Source organism: Mobula birostris, chromosome 6 (assembly GCF_030028105.1).
Source record: "Mobula birostris isolate sMobBir1 chromosome 6, sMobBir1.hap1, whole genome shotgun sequence".
Lineage (NCBI taxonomy): Eukaryota > Metazoa > Chordata > Chondrichthyes > Myliobatiformes > Myliobatidae > Mobula > Mobula birostris.
In genome coordinates this window covers 151,505,093-151,527,733 of record NC_092375.1, presented here as the reverse complement: position 1 = coordinate 151,527,733, position 22,641 = coordinate 151,505,093, and the positions used below count along the sequence as shown (strand labels likewise).

The window sequence follows — 22,641 nt, the reverse complement described above, 5'->3', positions numbered from 1 at the left end:
TCAGCCCGAAACGTTGACTGTTTATCTATTTCTGTAGAAGCTTCCTGTCCTGCTGAGTTCCCCCAGCATTTTGTGTATGTTGGTTAGGAAATTCTTAGTCAGGTAAATGTAGACTCCATACTGAGAGTGGACCAGTAACTCTGACCTGAGATTCTGCTTTCAATCCTTTTCCCCCTAGACGCAACCTTTCACTAACTACCATTAACTCTGGAATAGCCTCCATCCACTTCCAAATCTCCAAAATTACCAACACTCATCACATCCAGTGCTGTCTCCACAGGTTTCCTGATCCTTTGAAACTCAAAATTCCATATCTAGATATACACACCTCCCAACACCAATACATTTGTGATGCTCCCAGAAAATCTCAAGTTGTACTTTCATTTCTAAGCAATGTTCTGTCATAAACAATGACTCCCAAAATGTATCCCTACTGTTCCCTCGCTCTTCCTCACTAAAACATATCTTAAACAGTGATTAAATGCTCCCCTGGAGCATTTGACCTCCAAATTTTGCCAGGCACAACCAGAAGATCCTTGCTTTCAACTGCCACCATATAATCTCTATCCCAGATCCATATGATTGAACTCTAGGACCTCTATCCCAGATCCATATGATATACTCTAGGACCAGTATCCACCCCAACTTTCTCTGAAACTCAAGGCATGTAACTCCTCATTATTCCATAGGTTTAGATTATTCCTGTATATGCAGTCCAGCTGTACACTATACATTATTTCTATTAAATCCTAGTATTCACATAATTCAACTATCCTTCTACAGATTTAGCTGAGTATTATCAAAAGAAATTGAGCATAAATACAAAGGGATCCATTATTAGAAGATGTACCTTTCATATAGACACCAAACAGTAAAGCATGAAGTTTTGTTAAAAAACATCGAAAAGCAGAAAAACCTACAGATTTGAGAAAGCTAAAATGCAACAAAATAGTACTAATGCCAAAATACAACATTCTCAGTTTCCTGAAAATCTGTAAATGGCAAAAGATGTCCTAAGTGAAATTTGTTCTCTTCCACAAAAATGTTCTCTCTCACTAATGGTACTGATTGAAATGTAGTTCATGATGGAACATTTAATGTGATTTAATAAATGAAACAAAACAGCAATTCAATGCTAATATTCCTTTATGAAGGTTGTTAAAATGTTTAAATTAACAAGTTAGTTTTGCTAGAGAAAAAGAAACTCCAAAATAATTGACCACTTCCTTTATTCAAACTGCATACTCACTCTGGTTTCTTGACTAGAAGCTGTTGAATAAATTCAATTGCAGTTTTGGAGATGCCTTCAAATGTTTTATCCGAATAATCAACATTAACTTGCGAGATATTAAGGAAAGTTTCTTGTTTATCTTTGCCCTGAAATGGTGACTCCCCTGTCAGCATCATATATACCAACACTCCTATGCTCCTGTAAATCATAAGAGAATGTTCATCAATCAGAATCTACAACCATTTATGGCCCATCTTAATGCAAACTGAAAGTTTATGCATTGTTTAATTTCTGGTATTGACATCTCATTGAAATGCCACAATTACAAGAACTTCAAAATAACTGCTTCCAGTTTTAAAGAGAGTACAGCAAATTTGTTTATTGACCTGTACTATCTTACATTACAATGCTAAATGAGGAAATACATTAATGAACAAATGTTCAATTAAGGTTTTAAAAAATCAGTTCTTCAAATAAATTAACTAGGGGCTATTGTATAGTCATAACTACATACTTGTTGGACATTATGCATCTTAGGGATAATAGCTGGATTTACAGCATTTGCTTCAGACAACTTGCTCACTGTTATTCTGAACATTTATGCAACCTATCAAAGGCTTGATGAATCACTGATTATTATTAACAAAGATTGAAAATGGTCAAAATTCATAAATCCTGCAAGGAAACTAGCAGCATTTTTAGGAAACAAAAATCTTTGGTAGGCTCTCTGTGCACATTTAAAATTAGAGCTATCAGCTTCTTATTAAATAGAACATACACACAAAGCAAGAAACACTAGATTCTGGCATGGTTCCAGAGAAATTGAAAATTGCAAATGTCACCCCATTCTTCAAGAAGGGAGAGGCAGAAGAAAGGAAATTATAGACCAATTAGTCTGACTTGAGTGGTTAGGAGGATGTTGGAGTCAATTGTTAAGGATGTGGTTTCAGGGTACATGGAGGCACATGATAAAATAGGTCATAGTCAGCACCATTTCCTTAAGGGACAATCTTGCCTAACAAATCTGTTGGATTTTATTGAAGAAATAACAAGCAGGATACACAAAGAATCAGTGGATGTTAAGTACTTAGATTTTCAGAAGGCCTTTGATAAGGTGCCACACATGAGGTTGTTTAACAAATTAAGAGACCATGGTATTACAAGAAAGATACCAGCATGGATAAAACATTGGCTGGTTGGCTGACAGTGACTAGTGATGTTCCAGAGAGGTCTGTGTTCAGACCACTTCTTTTTATATAATATGTCAATGACTTGGTTGATGGAATTGATTGCTTTGTGGCCAAGTTTGCAGATGACACAAAGATAGGAGGAGGGGCAGGTGGTTTTGAGGAACTGGAGAAGCTACAGAAGGACTTAGACAGATTAGGACAATGGGCAAAGAAATGACAGATGGAATACAGTGTCAGAAAGTGTATGGTCATGCAATTTGGTAGAAGAAATGAAGGGGTTGACTATTTTCTAAATGGAGAGAAAATTCAAAAATCCAAGATGCCAAGGGACTTGAAAGTCTTTGTGTAGGATTCACTAAAGGTTAATTTGCGGGTTGAGTCTGTAGTGGACTAAAATATAAAAGTAAGGCTTTATAAATCAGTGGTGACGTTTCACTTTGAATATTGTGAGCAGTTTTGGCCTCCCTTTCTAAGAAAGAAATGTGCTGACATTGGAGAGGGTTAAAAGGAGTTTCGCAGAAATTATTCTGGGATTGAATGGATTGTCTTATAAGGAGCATATGATGGCTCTGGGCCTGTAATCACTGTAACTTAGAAGAATGAGACGTGACCTCATTGAAACCTATCGAATTTTGAAAGACTTCGATAGAGTGGATGTGGAGAGGATGCTTCCTATGGTGGGCAAGTCTAAAACTAGAGGACGCAGCCTCAGGATAGCGGGGTGTCCTTTTAGAACAGAGATGAGCAAGAGTTTCTTCAGCCAGAGAGTGGTGAAACTGTGAAAGCCATAGCCACAGGTGGCTGTGGAGGCCAAGACATAGGGGATATTTAAGGCAGAAGTTGGTAGATTCTTCATTAGTCAGGGCATGAAGGGATATAGGGAGAAGGCAGGACACTGGGGCTGAGAAGGAAAATGGATCAGCCATCATGATGAAATGGCTGAGCAGATTTGATGGGCCAAAATGGCCTAATTCTGTTCCTATATCTTATGGTTTTACAGTTATGAGTGAACAATAAAATAAATGAAAGGCAAGATATACTGAATAGTTAAAGAGCAACATTATAGTTAATTCTTGAGAAAATCTGAGTGGTAAACAAATAGCACTCTTAAATTCAAACACTAATGACTTTCAAGTTGTAGCTCCATTCCAGTGTGGAGGCAAAAGTTTAGAAATGGAAGGACTGATGTCAATATTGGACCTTCAAGAGATCACATGAGGTTGGAAATACTGAAATGTCTGCCATTTTTTGGCTTCGACAGCTATAAATGCAGATATTTACCATACATTAAATTTAGCTCACTTCTTTCTTGAATACAAGGCAAACAATTTACCCCTATGTTACTATTAACATACCACATGTCTGTTTCTGTAGAGATTGGTTCATAGTTCAAGATTTCAGGGGCTGCCAAAGAAAAAGAAGATTATGAGCAGGTTATAAAATGATCATTTGAACCTTTTGGAATACAAAGTCAAAGGTCGGAAAAAAATCTTCTCTTTATATAAGCATCCCACCGATAGAAATTTGTTTTAACCCTCCTCTCATTAAGAATAGTTTAATGTCTCAATATACAATGCCTCAAAACATCAGTTCTTCTCTAGCTTTGAGTGCTAGTTGCTGCTGCAAAGTTAAATGGGACTGCACCAAAGAGGAATTTTTGTTTAGACAGCAATGGCTAAGAAAAGTGGTGACCTGCTGGCAAGAGAAGCAGTAAAGGGGTTTATGAAAGCCCCAAGACTCCTACAGTGAACAAGTTTGCTGACATAAATCAGCAAACTGCAAAATTACTGCAGCCCAAGGATTCAGAGCAAAGAAGATTAGCAAAATAAAACCGTCCAACACATCAATGTTAGTTTGTTGCTGGGATAGTTCAAACTGTGTTTGTTTCTATCTTCTCAGCACCACCAGTGACTAGATATTTGAAACAGATACACAAGATTCATTATCTCAGCTTAATTAAGGAAAAACATACTCTCTGAAGGAGGTATTTCCAAATCTAGAGGATATTAATTAGAAAACCAGAACTGCAGAAGTTAGAAATCTAAAGTAAAAACAAAGAGTGTTGGAAATACTCTCTACATCAGATAGCACCTGTAAACAGAAACTGAATCACGTTTCAGGTCAATGACCCTGCATCAGAACACATTCATTTCAACTCTGCAGTATTTTAGTATCTTACCACTAACTTGAGGAAGAGAAAATAGTACTTGTCATTTACATCAAAATCTTTTTTGCAAGAAAGACACCATAAATTCTACGATAGTTTTCACTGCTGAAGATAGAGAATTTAAAAAAGGATTGTATAAAAAAGCAACACAACAAATTTGGTCACAATATCTGAAATATGAACCATACCAGATTATACTTCCTGTGGTGCTTAAGGAGAGCTAATTTGCCCCAAAAATTGCTGGCCAACTTTTATTGATGTGCGATGATTTATATGGAATGACAGTGTAGTACTCACGCTGCAGCAAGACAGATCACAAAGTACTCCAACAGGTGATTAGGACAGCTCAGTGCATCACTAGAACTTAACTACCAAAACTGGAGACAATCTATAACAGTGGTCCCCAACCACCGGGCCGCGAGGAAACGATATGATTTGGCGATATGAGTCAGCTGCACCTTTCCTCATTCCCTGTCATGCCCACTGATGAGCTTGAACACACGCAAGGTCATTACGCACGCATTGTCCATGTCAGCGCGGGAAGAAGATCAACTCCTCGAGCTTGCAAATGACGGCGGGCTGAAAAGTATGTTTGACATAACATCTCTGCCGGCATTCTGGATCAAAGTCAAGGCTAAATATCCTGAGATAGCCACGAAAGCACTGAAAAACGTTGCTCCATTTCCAACATATCTCTGCGAAGCTGGGTTTTCTGCAATGAATGCAACGAAAACTAAATTGCAGAATAGACTGGACATAAGGAACCCCCTTTGAGTATCGCTGTCTCCCATCACCCCTCAATGGGACCATGTTGTTGCAGGGAAACAAGCCCAGGGCTCCCACTGATTCAGCGATATTGGTGTGTTGCAATGATTTTATATGTTCATACGGGGGAAAATATTGTGCTGTGTGTTTAATATCCAAACGTTACTTAAAATGTTATGATGCTATTGACTTATAAGTTACTTATAACTGACTTATCACTATATTCATGTGAGGAAAATATATGCTGTGTTTTTAATATTAAATTCGTTAGATAAACCCTTTTAGAAATGAAATTGAGTGTATTAGCCACTTATAAGTGACGTACAGTTGACTTATCACCTATATTCTGGCTGTGATTAACACCCCCCACCCCCCAGGGTTGCCAACTGTCCTGTATTAAGGCTGATTAGCTGGGACATCCTGTACATTGGGCTAAATTGGTTTGTCCCATACGGGACCGCCCTTGTTCCATATTTCTTCCCGCTGAGGTAGAGCATTCCTATGAAACCTTTCGTGCCGAAATGGAGTAAAGCAAAGAAGCAATTACCATATGGGAAAAATTTTTGAGCGTTCCGAGACCCAAAAAATAACCTACCAAATCATACCAAATAACACATAAACCCTAAAATAACACTAATATATAGTAAAAGCAGGAATGATATGATCAATACACAGCCTATATAAAGTAGAAATAATATATGTACAGTGTAGTTTCACTGAACAGAATCGCCAAAAACGATTTGTAGAAAAAAATCGGCACATACACGTCACAAATGTGCACACGGGTGCCCGCGCAAGGCTTCATGGTCATGGTAGTCAGTCTTTCTCGGGGTAAACACAATGTATTTAACTGCTACTCTTGTCCGTTGGCAACCTTACCCCCCCGGTCCGCAAGAATATTGTGTTGGGGACCCCTGATCTATAACTCTCATTGCCTACAACACACTTGTAACATCATTAAAGACCCAGACCCAGATACTCTCTGTTCAATTTCCTGACATCCAGTAGGAGAAATAGATACAAAACAGCAAGACTGAATAACAGCATCTTCCTGAGGGTCGTTGTGCAACTGAATAATGCTACACCCTGGCTTGCCAATGGCCTTTGAGTGTTATGGACTATTGAAGTCACTTGCTGCATGTGAATATGGGTATTTTTTGTTTAATTATTAAGGTGTACCACATGCATTGGAACATCTATTTTTCACGGATTGGAGTAGTACTGCAATCTTGTCTTGAGCAATGACAATAAAGTTCTATTCTATTTTTCTTTTTTTTTTGGCGTGCATGTGTGTGCGTCTGCCTGTGCACAATGATGTCTTTTTCAGGCCTTTACAAGGTGCGGGGCGAGAGAGACTGTGTGGCGCGCCACTCCTCACACAGACATTTTCGCAGTATTTGTCCCTTTTTTTTTATTTTAAGAGGTCGAGTTGTGATAGAACATAGAAATCTACAGCACATTACAGGCCCTTCGGCCCACAATGTTGTGCCGACCATGCAACCTACTCCTAAAAGCTGCCTAGAATTTCCCAAGTGCATATCCCTCTGTTTTTCTAAGCTCCATGTATCTAAGAGGCTCTTAAAAGACCTTATTATATCCGCTTCCACCACTGCCACTGGCAGTTCATTCTATGCACCCACCACTCTCTGTGTGAAAAACTTACCCCTAACATCCCCTCGGTACCTATTTCTAAGCATCTTAAAACTATGCCCCCTCATGTTAGCTATTTCAGCCCTGGGAAAAAACCTCTGGCTATCAACACGATCAATGCCTCTCATCATCTTATACACATCTACCAGGTCACCTCTCATTCTCCGTCGCTCCAAGGAGAAAAGCCCAAGTTCACTCAACCTACCCTCATTACGCCCTCCAATCCAGGCAACATCCTTGTAAATCTCTTCTACACTCTCTCTACAGAATCCACATCCATCCTGTAGTGAGGTGACCAGAACTGAACACAGTACCCCAAGTGGGGCCTGACCAAGGTCTTTTATAGCTTAAAATTACCTCATGGCTCTTGAACTCAGTCCCACGGCTGATGAATGCCAACACACCATACGCCTTCTTAACAACACTGTAAACCTGCGCAGCAGCTTTGTGTGTCCTATGGACACGGACCCCAAGGTCTCTCAGATCCTCTACACTGCCAAGAGTCTTACCATTAATATTAAAGTTGAGGAAGTCTTTGCTTGTGATGGACTGGACTGTACCCATCACCTCCTGTAGACTTTTCCATTTCTGGGCATTGGTGTTTCCATACCAGGCCGTCATGCAACCAGTTGAGACACATTCCACTATGCATCTATCAAAGCTTGTGAAATCTTGACACCCAACCCGGCATGGATGGAAAACGTACTTGGTAGTGGCCCCGACTGGATTCGAACCCAGGAACTTCTGTTCCGGGATCCGGTGCTGATGTCATTGCACTACCAGCTGGCCCCTATTCCGTTTTTCAATGGTTGGTTAGCAACAAATGTTATTTATCGTATTATACTCAGAAGAGTTTTAAACAATTTCAGTTTACAAAAAGGTAGCATTTTCTAGGTTACTTGTATTTTGACCATATTTGAATATACGCTGTCCAAGTGACCATTCAAAGAATAAGACAGGTTTTCTATAAGAAGCTTTCAATTCTTTGGAAGAAAATGGTCTAGTTATAAGAGCCCCCCCCCCACCCCCGGGGGAATAGGCCCAACTATCTTATACCTCACCACTGATCCATGCCCTTCTTCCATTAACGTCAAAAGCTGAATATTTGCTGACAACTGTAGAGCTAGTTTCTGCCTATAACCTGACAAATGAATACTACATGCAGCAAGACCTTGGCAAAATTCAGACTTGATTTAATAAATGCACCAGAGAATAAACATCTCCAACCAAGATGGAATCTAATTAGCTTCATGTGAATTTAGAAGAAATATTGTTGAATCACTTTCTACCTTCATTTAACCTAGGGATCTGTATTGGTCAGAAATATTTGAATCAGACAGAACCCGGTTATCCTGTGGTGACATCATTCAATTTCTTGAATGTATTTCATCATTGACAAGCATGGGATATACAAATTACACCTTCAACCTCACTTAGGGAGCTTAATATAAATGGTACAAAGATGCTATCTGCATTCACCTGGAAGTTTAAATGATTAGGCCTCTACTACTGACATAATGGCATACAGCCAGAATTTTTCAACAGCAACTCAAGACAGCAGACTCACAAGGGCATTAAGCATATATGGCCAAACCATCTGCAAGATACCTCCCACTCCCTGTCAAATATGCATGCCATTGTATCTTGGGAATATCAATAGTCTTTCATCATGGGTGGGTTAAAATCCTGGAACACCATAAGTAACTTCAGAGTTCCTTCAGAGGGTGGCGCAAAGGCAATCAGGACTAGTCAATGAATAACGTTCCTGCTAGCAATGCCTGCAACCCACAAAAGAATTTTAAAAATGTAATCAAACATGCACTCTTGGAAATAAACTCTTAAGCGCAGCAGGGAGCCATATTCAAAAGAACATGCAGACTGGAAATAGCACTACAACACTTGAATTCAAAGTGGGCACCTGCACACCCCACTAAAAGGAAAAAATTTGTTCAATACATCTGAAAGCGATACACAAAAAAAATTTTAAAAATCTTACCAATGTACTCTGGTGTTCCTGTGATTTCTCTTAATTCACCAACACTTCCAATTCTCCTGGACAAGCCAAAGTCTACTATCTTTATATCACCCAATGGCGATGTGCTAGTTAGCAAGATATTCTGTGGCTATATATAAAAAAAATTAATATTTTACTATTTTGATGCTGTATATTAATTTATGAATGTGTGCCAAATTATAAATCACATATCATAGAGGTTTACTTGTACTATACAACTTGCTTTTTTTATGTGCTGTACCACATGATGTGGACGATCATGGTCTCCATGATCATGTTAGTTCCTGGCATATCTTTCTACATAAGTAGTTTGCCATTGCCTTCTTCTGGGCAGTGTCTTTACTAGAAGGGTGATCCCAGCCATTACCAATACTCCCCAGAGATTTTCTCCCTGGTATCAGTTGTCGCATAACCAGGACTTGTCATATGTACCAGCTGCTCACAAAGCTTCATATGACCCTGATCAGGGGGCTAAGCAAGTACTACACCTTGCCCAAGTGTGACCTGCAAGCTAGCGAAAGGTGGGAGCTATCTTACACCTCCTTTGATAAAGACATATCTCCACCCCACCACCTATATTCTTGTACACATTTGTAAGATTCCCAGTAAAATCTCACAACAAGCAAGTCAGTGATAGTAAATTTGATTCCTATTTAATGATAGATAGAAGAGCTAAATAACATTGCATTAAAAGGTCACATCACCACCATAAAGCTTCTTACTTCACATTCAGAGGTATCATAACTTGAGGCTTGTGAAATCATCCAATTATCCTTAGCTGAAATGCTAGGCCCAAGCATATAAATCAAAACAAGCAAGACAAAAGAAGCTACTTTCTGGACATCTAGTAGCAAGTTCATGAAACTAGCATCCACTTCAATTGTTATGTTTCAATGGCAAACTGCCATCCAGCCCACAGAGTACTTAAAAGAAATTCCATTCAAGTTTTTATACACGGGTCCTTCAAATTTTCTTTCCTTACAATCCATTGTTCAAGTAAGAATCTTCAGTAAACTACCACAGGATCTCATGTTCTTGCATTATAGCATTTTTGATAAAAGATCACTGTTGCAAACACATTTAAAACAGTTTTGAATACAGATGCAAAGAATAGTTATCACCCCAAGAGTGGAGAACAAAAATATCCAGCAAGAAGATTCACAAGGACTGATATTCCTTGCACACCTGGACATTGCCTGAAAATATGTTGATATCCTAATATATACATTGTATTGAAAAATTGTGAAATATTCTCAATTATACAAAGTCATAACTGAGCAATAGCCTTGTTTAAATGGCTTGGTAAAGAATTTCAAAATCCAGGTTAGAAATACATAATTAAACATTTTAGCAGTATATGTCAGAGTAATCTATTTTAGAGGTCCAAGTTACCCATACCCAACAGTTACTTATATTTCATCAGCAACAGTGCACAATGACATATCTCTAAGTTACATGAATGATTCTGATCAGGTTTACCAGTTACGCATTTAGATTTACAATTATTACACTTGCAAATGCAATCCAATAATTACCTCAACAAGGAATACATTTAACCCACGATGCCAAAATAATAGGGCAAAAAAGAATTTAACATTCTTTGTTAATTAGGTAACCTTGCCTAAATAACCAGTTTTTACCTAAATAAATAGAATTTATTAATGCCTCAATACAAAATCCTCTTGATCTTCAGACATTTTATATTACTTACTTACTGTAAGAACCCGGCATCCTCAGAGCTTCGCAGTTGCCAGATCAACAGATTTTATGGACTATTTGGATATCATGCCTACTAATACCCAAATCCACTTTTAACTTTATATATATATACACACACACACACTCAGTGGCCATTTTATTTGGTACATCTGCTCATTAATGCAAATAGCTAATCAGCGAATCATGTGGCAGCAACTCAATGCACAAGACCATGCATGGTCAAGAGGTTCAGCTGTTGTTCCAGATCAAACATCAGAATGGGAAAGAAATGTGACTTCGCCCTTGGAATGATTATCTGTGCCGTTTGGGGTGTCTTCAATATACCAGAAACTGCTGATCTGGGACTTTCACACACACCAGTCTCTAGAGTTTACAGGGAACGGCGCGACAAACAAAAATCATCCAGTGAGCAACAGCACTGTGAGCAAAAACATCTTGTTAATGAGAGTGGTCAGAGGAGAATGACAGCCAGACTGGTTCAAGCTGACAGGAAGGTGACAGTTAGCTCAAATAATCACACGTTACAACAGTGGCGTGCAGAAAAGTATTTCCAAATGTACATGTCGAACTTTGAAGTGAATGGGCTACTGCAGAAGAAAACCACGAGCATACACTCAATGGCCATTTTATTAGATACCTAATAAAGTGACCACTGAACGTATGTTGCACGGTAATACAGGTTGACCATCACAAATCCAAAATAATTGGGACCTGTGTAGTGCCAGATTAGTGATTTTGCCAAGTCACAGGTGGTTAGGTTAGGATTAAATAAAAACCTCTAACCCACTTGATGATCGCCTCACCCTTGGATAATAAAAAAAAAATGACACAACAAGTGAAAGCAATTCTTTCACAAATTCCTCTACCGGTCTGCTAGAGTCAACTTTGCTCAGTAGTCGTTTCATAAATGGAGTGGTATTTAGTCTTCAAAGACCATAATATGTCATTTTCCAGGGGCTGAATTAATGACGCACAGTTAGGCAGCAGGTAGATACCATAAACAATATTCTTTACTAAGAGTTCTGTTTTTGGATGCGCAAAGCAGTTATCTAAAATCAGCATTATCTTAACCATTGTTGTCCAGACTAACAGAGTTGCAGTGAGCTCTTGCTTCCAGAACAAAGTAATGTACAAACTACTTCTATGTAATATCAGTTGCAATCCATCCTTTTTTGCTGGCACAGTAAATTACTGGAAACTGCTTCATATCTTTGAAAGCTCTGGGACGTAAACTTTTGCTGAAGACTAATAATTTACACCTGTGGGTTTCTGCAGCATTAGAGCAACGCAACACAATAACATGATCTTTTGATGCTTTATAACCGGTTGGTAATTCCGCATCCTCTGAGGTCAGTGTTTGTTTTGGAGTACAACACCAAAACAAAGTGGTTTCGTCCACATTGTAGCCTGCTTGGCACTTATATTTTCATCAGAAACTAACTTAGCAAACTCATCCACAAAAACTCAGCAGCTGCTTCTTTGCTGACCGTTTTTCACCACACACTGCACGAAATTTTATGCTATCTTGCTGCTTGAAATGCTGAGGTCACCCTTCACTGTAATCATAATCACAACCTAGTCCTAAGTCTTCATGAAATAATTTCACTTGTTCTTTAACCATGTCTCCTGACAGTTCAGCAAGTTCACTAATGCAGAGTTTAAACCACTTTATGAGAACTTTATCTAGTTGTGAACATCTTCCATCTTCCATTGTTTTCCATCTGCACATCTATATTTTTGGTTCACTGTCAGCAAAGAACAGGGGTAACTTTTCTCTGTTTCTTTATATCATAAACTGTGGAAGAGTCAATGTTATACAAGTCGCATATGCTTTTCACAGATACACAACTATTGAGTTTTTCCAGAACTTCTACCTTATCTTGTACAGATAACAAATGGAGTTTGCATTTTACACTATAAGAAGCACTTCCTTTATTCAATGAAGACATTACTGAGGCTAGATAAGCACAGGATAAAAATAAACGCAGAGTAACACAGAGGAACGACTTGCTGATTTTAAGGACCTTACCAACAGCTGATTCTGCTAATGGCGCCACCAAAACAGTGGTGACGGGTTGGCGCGGGAACAAAGGAAATTTGAAATTAGGCTGGCGGAAATTATGTCCAAACCAGTGGTGGAACCAGATTACTGATTGCCAGATTTGAGGTGGTTGACCTACATATGTTTAAAGGGAGCACAAAATGGACAAGCATTCCAGACCCCGGCTCTGGGTGCAATTCTAACCATGCTTCTGATCCCTGGAGTTCTGGATTCTAACTCCAGCTCTAACAGCCACACACCTGACTCACAGTCTGAATCTGCAGCTCTGACCATACAACCTGCTTCCACCTAGACTTCCTGCTCTAATTCAGACTAACAAGAGAACCAGATGCCACGCATTCAGGATATCTAAACAACTGGATGCCAATTTTTTTTTTAGGAATTTTACTGGTATTCCTCCTACGCTATCATCCTTCTCTGCACAACTAACCTTTATGAAAAACCACTAAAACAAAAGCAAATGTAAACATAACAATAGCAAAATATCAAAAAGTCCCCACTTATTGATAGTGAATATTTTAAGACAGATCCTTCTGACAAGCATAAGTATAATGGAAACAAAATACACAACAATACTTGTACATCTTCAAAGGTCTTGAGGTATTAAACATCTTTTGAAAATGCTTTCACTAGGAAATTGATTGCCAATGCTTTAATCAAAGCACATTTTCCAGAATGAGACCTTGCATCAAAAAATATTACATCCTACCTTTAAGTCTAGATGTACGATGTTGTTCTGGTGTAGAAAAGCTACTCCTTCAAGAATCTGTTGAAGAAGCTTAATTACTTCCTTTTCTGTAGGAGCTTCATCTCGGTCAGCTGCACAAAGATTAAAGATTTCCCCTCCAGCAGCACTGGAAGAGAGAATTATAACAATGTAATTTTTTTTTGGCAAATCAAGACAATTCTGGTCACTGAGGATCATCTCAATGGATATGGTTTACTTATAACAACAAAACAATTCAATTTATTTTTAAGCTTCTCCTTAACCTTTTATAGTGAAAGGTCAGCAACACCAACTTTGTCAATCTTTTAACATAATTTCATCACCTTCACAAGGTCTTATTGTCATTCATTAAGTACGGCACCAAGAAGCGTATAGATTTCTAGCAAATATTACATGTGATTTAAAAAGTTAGCACAACATTTAGAAATTATACTAAGTGCATTCATTTGTGTGATTAAAATAGCTTTGATAAATGTCCTTCGGCCATTTACCTGGAGTTGTGCATGTAACCCCTCATTGCTTCTGCACAGTTTAAAACAGAACAACTTCGTACACGTTGCTTTTCCCCAATGCTTCTAAGATCCAGTATTTCAGAATTCATTGCTTTATCATCAGCTTCTCTTAACCTTTGTAAAAATGCATGTCCTCTTGAAGTTTGACCCTGTATTAATATTCAAGCGTCACGTTGTCTGCTAATTTTGAGATGCCTTCATCTACCCATCTCAGTGTCATTAAAACCGGGGGAAATTTTGGCCTACTTGCATCCGGTCTGAAAAGTAACCAACCATTCACTAGTACTTTTACATAAAATATAGCACAGTACAGGCTCTTTGGCCCATAATGTTGTGTCAACCATTAAACCTACTCCAAGATCAATCTAACCCTTCCTTCTCACATAGCCCTCCATTTTTCTTTCACCCATGTGCCTATCCAAGAGTCTCTCAAATGTTTCTAATATATCTGCCTCTACCACCACCCCTGGCAGTGCATTCCATGCACTTACCAGTCTGAGTTTTTAAAAAATCTACCTCTGACTTTCCTCTGATTACCTTAAAAGTATGCTCTCTCATATTAACCACTGCCGCTCTGGGAAAAAGGCACTGACTGTCCACTCGATCTATGCCACTTATCATCTTCTACATTTCTAAAAAAAAAATCATCCTCTCACATTCTAAAGAGAAAAGCCCTAACTCACTCAACCTTTCCGCATTAGACATATCCCCTAATCCAGGCAGCTTCCTGGAAAATCTCCTCTACACTGTCTCTAAAGCTTCTAAATCCTTCGTATAATGAAGTGACCAGAAGTAAACACAATACTCTAAGTGTGGTCTACCCATAGTTACATAGAGCAGCAACATTAACTTGTAGCTCTTGAACTCAATCTCCTGACTAATGAATGCCAAACATCATATGCGTTCTTATCCATTCTATCAACTTGTGCAGCAATTCTGATGGATCTATGAATGTGGACCCCAAGATCCCTCCACACTGCTAAGAATGCTGTCATCAACCTATATTCTGCCTTCAAGTTTGATCTTTCAAAGTGTATCACTTCACACTTTTTCATATCAAACTCCATCAGTGACTTCTCAGCCCAGCTCTGCATCTTATCAATGTCTCGTAACCTATAAAAAACATCTACACTATCCACAACACCATTAACCTTCGTGTCATCTGCAACGATACTAACCCACCCTCCTACTTCCATACAGATCACTGCAGAACACCACTGGTGACTGACCTCCAGGCAGAATACGCTCCTCTGGCTTATGTGGGAAAGCGAATTTTGAAACCATATGACCAAGTTTCATTGGATCCCATACCTCCATGGAAACTATATAACCAAGTTTCATTGGATCCCATGCCTCCATGGAAACTATATAACCAAGTTTCATTGGATCCCATGCCTCCTGATTATCTGAATGAGGCAACTTATCAAATGCCTTACTAAAATCCATATACACCACATCCACTACTCTATCTTCAACTTGTTTTATCACGTCCTTGAAGAATTTAATCAGGCTCATGAGGCACAACCTGCTGCTCACAATGCCAAACTGACTATCCCCAATCAGACTATGCTTTTTCAAGTATCATAAACCCTAAATCTAAGTATCCTCTCCAACAGTTTGCCAACCATTAAAGTTAGACTCACTGGTCTCTATTTCCCTACTCTCTTTCTTAAACAAAAGAATAACATTTGCCACCCTCCAATCTTATGGTACTATTTCTGTGGCAAGTGAATTTGCAAAAATCATCATCATAAGCACAACAATCGCTTCCCTCACTTCCTGTAGTAACTTGGGGTTTGTCCCATCTGGCATCAGGGACTTATCCATGCTAATATTTTTCAAAAGTTCCAGCACATTTGTTTTCTTATCTTCAAGATGTTTTAGCATATGAGGCTGTTCCATGCTGACTCACACTAGGCAGGTTCCCTTTCATCAGTAAATACTGAAGCAAAGTATTCATTAAGGAACTCCTGTCCAAGGCTATGCTACAATCAGGGAGTTGTGGTCAATCTGTCCAAAATGATCACCCACTATCAGATCTGTCACCCAACCAAATTCATTGGCTAGTACTATACCCACCGTGGCCTCTCCTTTAGTCGGTCTGTCCATATATTGTGTCAGGAATCCTTCCTGGACACACCTAACAAATTCTGCTCCTTCTAAACCTTTTGCACTAAGGAGGTACCAATCAACATGAGGGAAGTTGAAGTCACCCATATAAAACAACTGTTAGTTTTACACCTTTCCAAAGTCTGCCTCCTGATCTGCTCCTCAGTGTCTGTTGCTACTGGGGGATAAATAGCATAATTCCAAGAATTCTTGCTCCTTTCCCATTTCTGACTTCATCCACACTGACTCAGCAGATAATCCCTCCACAACTTTGTCCCTTTCTGCAGTCATGCCAACTGCTCCCACCTCTTTTACCTGTCTTCTTTTTCCTTATGAACCATCTAAACCCTGGAACATCCAGCAGCCATTTCTGCCCTTGTGACAGCCAAGCCTCTAGTGAACACAACTTTGTAGTTCCACATACTGATCCATGCTCTAAGTTCATCCCCTTTGTTCCTGATAGTTCTTGCATTAAAATAAGACACACTTCCTAACTAGTTCCCTATATTCTCTCTGTAGGACCTCATCCTTTTTCCTACCTATGCCTTTGGTACCAATGTGTGCCAAATTACTGGCTACTCATCACCCTCCTACGAATGCTGCGGACCTGATCTGAGATGCCCCTGACTCTAGCACCTAGGAGGCAACATACCATCCAGGAGTTTCTTTCATGTCCATGGAATCTCCTGTCTGATCCTCTAACTATTGAATCCCCTGTCACCACTGCTCTCTTCTTCTTATCCTTTCCCTTCTGAACCACAGAGTCAGACTCAATGTCAGAGAACCGGTCACTGCGGCTTTCCCCTGATAGGTCATCCACACCAACAGTATCCAAAGTGATATATTTCTTATTGTGGAACAGGTGGACCCTGCACTGTCTTGCAAATTCCCTTTCCCTCTCTTGATAAGTCACCCAGCTACCTGCCTCCTGCAGCTTAGTTGTAACTTCTTCTCTATAGCTATCTATCAACTCCTTATTTTCCCCACAAAATGTTGAATCCATTTTGCCACCGTCACATTATTTTCACACACCTTAATTTTGCTGCCCAGTCCATTCCACACTATACAAAAGTCATGATATTACACCTTAACAAGCAGCCAACACAAGCAGGGAAAATTAAATTCAATGGAGAAAAATGAAAAAATTAAGAATGACTATGAAGCAAAATGGTGAATTTAGAAAAAATTTTAATATTAGAGCTCAATTATTTTAGTAGCACAAAGCACAAGGGGTCTTTTAGCTTACTCAAGATTTTTTAAAAATTTATACATTCAAGCATCTTTAAGCCTTTTTGATTTCCATTCAGCATATTGTCCATATGAGCACTACTACTACATCGACTCAGGCCTAGGGTGCCATATGAGCAGGCTCAAAATAACTATCAATAAAAGCCACTCAACCTTTCTCTTTACCACTGACCTGTGTTTCTCTCAGTTCCCTAACACATTGTATTAAATTCCCCATTCCAAATTCTGAAACAGGTTTAAAGTGGGTTGTTTTACATGAACACTGTTAATTTAGCAAATCTAATCGTGATGTGTATAGTTTTATTAACTTTTATACTTGTGTGTTAGCAAAAGACAAGTAGAATACTTACTATTCTAATACGAGGATGATATCATTATTCGTTTCATATACCTCATAGAGGTCTACAACATGTGGATTTGACTTGGCCATTTCAAGTACAGCAATTTCATGAATGATATCAGATCTACAATCCAGGCCACGACGCCTCTTCTTTACAAATTTAGCTGCATATTCTTTCCCAGTTGCTTTCTCTACACATTTTCTCACTACAGCAAATTTGCCTCTGCAAAAACAAAGGGTCACAATTGAATAGGTAAATATGCAATTGTTCTTAAACACCAAGTTGTTATTTTGCATTTTTAAGCTTTATTTATCATACCCAACTCTGAGAAAGAAGTTTGCTTTAAACTGAAGTGAAATCATTGGATTAGAAGCAAATCTCTTTTAAAAAATCGTCAACAGGTGGTAAGGATGAGCCCCTCACCTCTGTCCCACTGACCCTCAAAACAGGTGCCCTCCAGGTTTTGTCCTATGTCCCCTCCTCTACTCCCTTTGCACCCATGACTGTGCTGCCACACACAGCTCCCATCTGATCAAATTTGCAGATGGCACAACATTGACCAGCCTTATTTCTAGCGGTGACGAGACAGCCTACACCCAGACACAGCAGTGCCAAGAAAACAACCTCTCCCTCACTGTCCAGAAAACAAAAGAGCTGATCGTGGATTACAGGAAGAATGGTGACAGGCTCGCCCCTATCAACATCAAAGGGACTGCAGTTGAGAGGGCGAGTAGTTTCAAGTTCCTCGGTATATACATCACCCACAATTTCACCTGGACTGTACACACCGGCTGTGTGGGAAAAAAAAACACAACAGCATCTCTTCCACCTCAGGCAATTGAATAAGTTTGGCATGAGTCTCCAAATCCTCAAGACCTTCTACAGGGGCACCATTGAGAGCATCCTGACTGGCTGTATCACTGCCTCATATGGGAACTGCACGAACCTTGATCGCTGGGCACTACAGAAGGGGGTATGGACAGTCCAGTGCTTCTGTGGATGTGAATTTCCCTCACTAAAGAAGGCATGGAAGATCATCAGGGACACCAGTCACCACAACCATAAACTGTTTCAGCTGCTTCCATCTGGCAAACAGTACTGCAGCATTAAAGCCAGGACCAACAGGAACAGCCTCTTCTACAAGCCATTTGACTTATAAATTCACATGTCTATACATTGTGACAGAGTCATAACACAAAGATTCTTATTCCTTCATGTTGTGGGACAGATGCAAGATTATATAAATTCAAGTACATCACAAAGGAAGTTCAATGTTTGGAAAACTCTATTAAACTGATAGAAAGAGGATTGGCAAAGAAACTCTATCTCAATCACATCATTAGATGAAGGTAAACACGAGGAAATCTGCAGGTGCTGGAATTTCAAGCTACACACACAAAAATTGCTGGTGAACGCAACAGGCCAGGCAGCATCTCTAGGAAGAGGTACAGTCGATGTTTCGAGCCAAGACCCTTCGTCAGGACTAACCGAAAGAAGCACTAGTAAGAGATTTGAAAGTGGGAGGGGGAGGGAAGATCCAAAATGACAGGAGAAGACAGGAGGGGGAGGGATGGAGCCAAGAGCTGGACAGTTGATTGGCAAAAGGGATATGAGAGGATCATGGGACAGGAGGCCTAGGAAGAAAGAAAGGGGGAGGGGGGAAGCCCAGAGGATGGACAAGGGGTATAGTCAGAGGGACAGAGGGAGAAAAAGGAGAGAGAGAAAAAGAATGTGTGTATATAAATAATAAATAAATAACAGATGGGGTATGAGGGGGAGGTGGGGCATTAGCAGAAGTTTGAGAAGTCAATGTTAGATGAAGGTGTTTATTTCAAAGCTCTCTTAAAAGGGTAAGAAATGTCTTTTGTCATATATGTCTATAATTAACATTTCCAGTTCTGCTTCCTCATTTTGAACCAATGTAAATGACTTCTCTTCATCTCTTAACAAGTGGGAAATCTACTTTTACAGAGTTTGGAATTTTAAAACTCAGATATTTAACATCAAGAACTGAAGGTTTAAAATAAAACTTGCTACAAAATAAGTTAAGCTACATTAAGAATGGCGGAATAATAAAAATGAGTTAATATATAATCATATTTATTTTCCAGCACTATCCCATTTGGTTAATCTACTCAATATGAAATTTTACCAAAATTAAAGTGGGAGTGGTCAATATTTAAAAGCAACTAAAATATCCAAAAATCTTTCTCAGACAGTAAAGCTTTAAATTTCTCTTGCCCAACTTTATTGGTATTTGTTTATTATTGTCACATGCACCAAGATGCGGTGTAAAGCTTGTCCTGGACACTGCTTATACAGATCAAATCATCACACAGGGCATTGTGCTGGAATAAAGAAAAACATAAAAGATTAAAAAACTGAAAAAGTACAGAGCACGTAAATAATAAAGTGCAAGATCATAAATGAGACGGGTACATCTTTCAACTTATTTTTATGCTATTGCAAAATGTTTAGATCATCAAATAAGGTAATCATTTAAAATCTGTTCTTGACGTGAAGCTGAACTTCTGAATCAATCACTCTCCATCTAATTTTGCTGCAAACAAGAGGTGACTAGAAGTGTGATACCAACTTTCAAATTGTGAAATATCCCATATCACTTCACGGAATATTTTACAAAACAGGATATCGACTCAAATAAGCAGATAAGTTTACCAGAGTAACTAAAAGTAACAATATGGTTCAGGAGGGGAAATCCACAACTAGTGACAGTGGAATAATTGAGTAACAGAAGTGCAGCTATCTTGGTTATTCGGACATGAGAGATATGGAAGGAGAGATTGTGATAAATGGGACTTGGGGCAAGTGTGAGCAGCAAAGTTTTGAATATTATCTACAGTCATGTGGCCAAATGACTTGCAGTGGAGCAATCAATTCTAGATATAACAAGTGAATAGATGAAGTATTCCAGGATTATTCTGGAACAGTGAAAGAATGTTACCAAATTATAATACAGCCAACTGGCATTGTAAGTGACCCAGCCAACTAAGACTGGTAGATTGAAAGGCCTGCAACATTATATTAAATAGCTGTAGATGCAAAAGCTAAAAGTACCTTGTGAATCAAAAAAACTAAAAAAAAAGTTGTAATAAACAATGAAGAATAAGTAACTGCAAGAACTCCAAAAAGGGGAGGGAACTAAAAAAAAAGTGAACATGATCCCTCAGAAATAGTCAATAACAAGAAACAAGGAAAAAGTCAAAACTTTGATTAAAGAATATATACTACTATCCTTCATAGTGGAAGTCACTGTAGAGAGCAACTAAAAGGTTCAAGAATGTGGTACTAAGTCCTAAAAAATCGAAGGTTCATTAGTTTATAAAAGTCCCAAAAGTGATGGGTCCAGAGAAAACAGATGAGTAAGTTTTCTTCAACTAGTCAAATTTTATTGTTTCAAATAAAAAGCAAGTGCAGCTTAACTTCAACATTCTTGTACTTCAACCAATTAAGGCCAACAAATCAACCATCTTTCCAACACCTTCAAGCAATCTGCACATCAACTGCCAACACATCCAGATCACTGCATGCCAATGTTTACTCCCCACAGGCAACCTTACCTCCTAGTGCTGATGAATCAGAAAACTTAGTTACCTCACACTCCAAAGTCCCCGAATAGTTAATATGAAGAACTAAACTTTCCCGGCATACAGCCGAACACCCAAAGACTAGCAACAGGCTAAATCAATAGAGAATGACACCAGGGGTCTTAAATGCAGTGCCAGATCTTGCATGATCCTCACCAGAAAGACTTCTCAGGGGCGCGTTAATGTGAAAGGCAGTAAATGACTGCCCACTTACCTACATAATTCACGACTCACACCGAGACGACCAAGCCCTGTCTTTGCCAGCAGGCGAGCCAAGCATTCACCACCAAATAATTTCATCGATAAAGCCCCCGAAAAGTACAGGCTCGCAGCGATGGCCACAGACGACAAGATTCGCCAAAACAGCTAGTTTATTTCGTGACACTTGTCCCTACAAAGTAATATCACTTACCTGCCCAGCTCTTTCTGTGTCACCAGGTAGTTGTCGTAGAAGGAGGCGGTGGCGAAAGCGGTCCGGATGTGATCGAACTGGACGGGCCGCTTACCCCCGTCCACTACCCTCTTACACCGATTCTCACACATTTTTGGCCGCTCTAACTTTTCCCTAACCCGGGCTCGAACTTCAAAGTCCGATGTATCTGTGTGTGTGTGTGGGGGGGGGGGGGAGAGAGAAGTTGCCAGCAGCCACCGCCTGTCAAAGCTTCGAAACGACCCTCCTCAACACGCACGGAAGAGCCGGTGCTCTCCGAACCGCTTCTCACGGGCCATCAGCGCTCGAGCTCCTACCGGACGGGGGCAACCCTGCGCGCAGGCGCACCAGCCGCCACTTCCCCTACTCTCAATCCAACGGTTTTCCCCCACCCTGCCTGCGCTGGCCAGGTGCCAGTCAGTCCAGCCGTCCAAAATTCAAAACACGCGTAAAATGCCAGAAACACTCAGCAGGTTGGGCGCTGTCGCAGCCCCTTCGCCAGAACAGCCTCGCTGCCCGCTGCCGAAAGTTTTGTCCCGCTCGTCGGGAGGGAAGAGTGTGGGCCCTTAACACGTGTTCGATGCCATGAGCTGCCGAAGGAAAGATCTGAGTGCTACTGAGAAAATTTCAAATTCAAAATTAAAATCTTGGGCGTGGAAATTGCTGCAGTATGCAGGCTCAGATTCGGGCGACACTGTCAGCGTTGACTGTCCAGAGACATATTCCAGTGATAGTAAACCTGTGTCCTAATTTGAAGACAGCACTTCGATCTAGAAGAATTAGAACTGAGACTAAATTGGCATCGGTGATGAGCCTAAGGCACTGACAATTTTGGTAAAGGCCATCTCTGTGCTGTGGTTTGCTCTGA

General features: G+C 39.7%; 1 protein-coding gene across 1 annotated transcript in view; it reads right to left on the bottom strand.

The window, feature by feature from the left end:
- Positions 1-22,346, bottom strand: part of LOC140199479 (serine/threonine-protein kinase 17B-like) — a 29,521-nt gene extending 7,175 nt beyond the window's left edge. The window contains exons 1-6 of the mRNA XM_072261641.1: positions 21,756-22,346; positions 17,745-17,957; positions 13,508-13,652; positions 9,000-9,126; positions 3,777-3,825; positions 1,250-1,429 (exon numbers count right to left, since the gene is read on the bottom strand). Coding sequence (XP_072117742.1) covers positions 1,250-1,429; positions 3,777-3,825; positions 9,000-9,126; positions 13,508-13,652; positions 17,745-17,957; positions 21,756-21,886 — 845 coding nt within the window. The 5' untranslated portion in view covers positions 21,887-22,346. The remainder of the gene's footprint in view (positions 1-1,249; positions 1,430-3,776; positions 3,826-8,999; positions 9,127-13,507; positions 13,653-17,744; positions 17,958-21,755) is intronic.
- Positions 22,347-22,641: the final 295 nt, after the last annotated feature.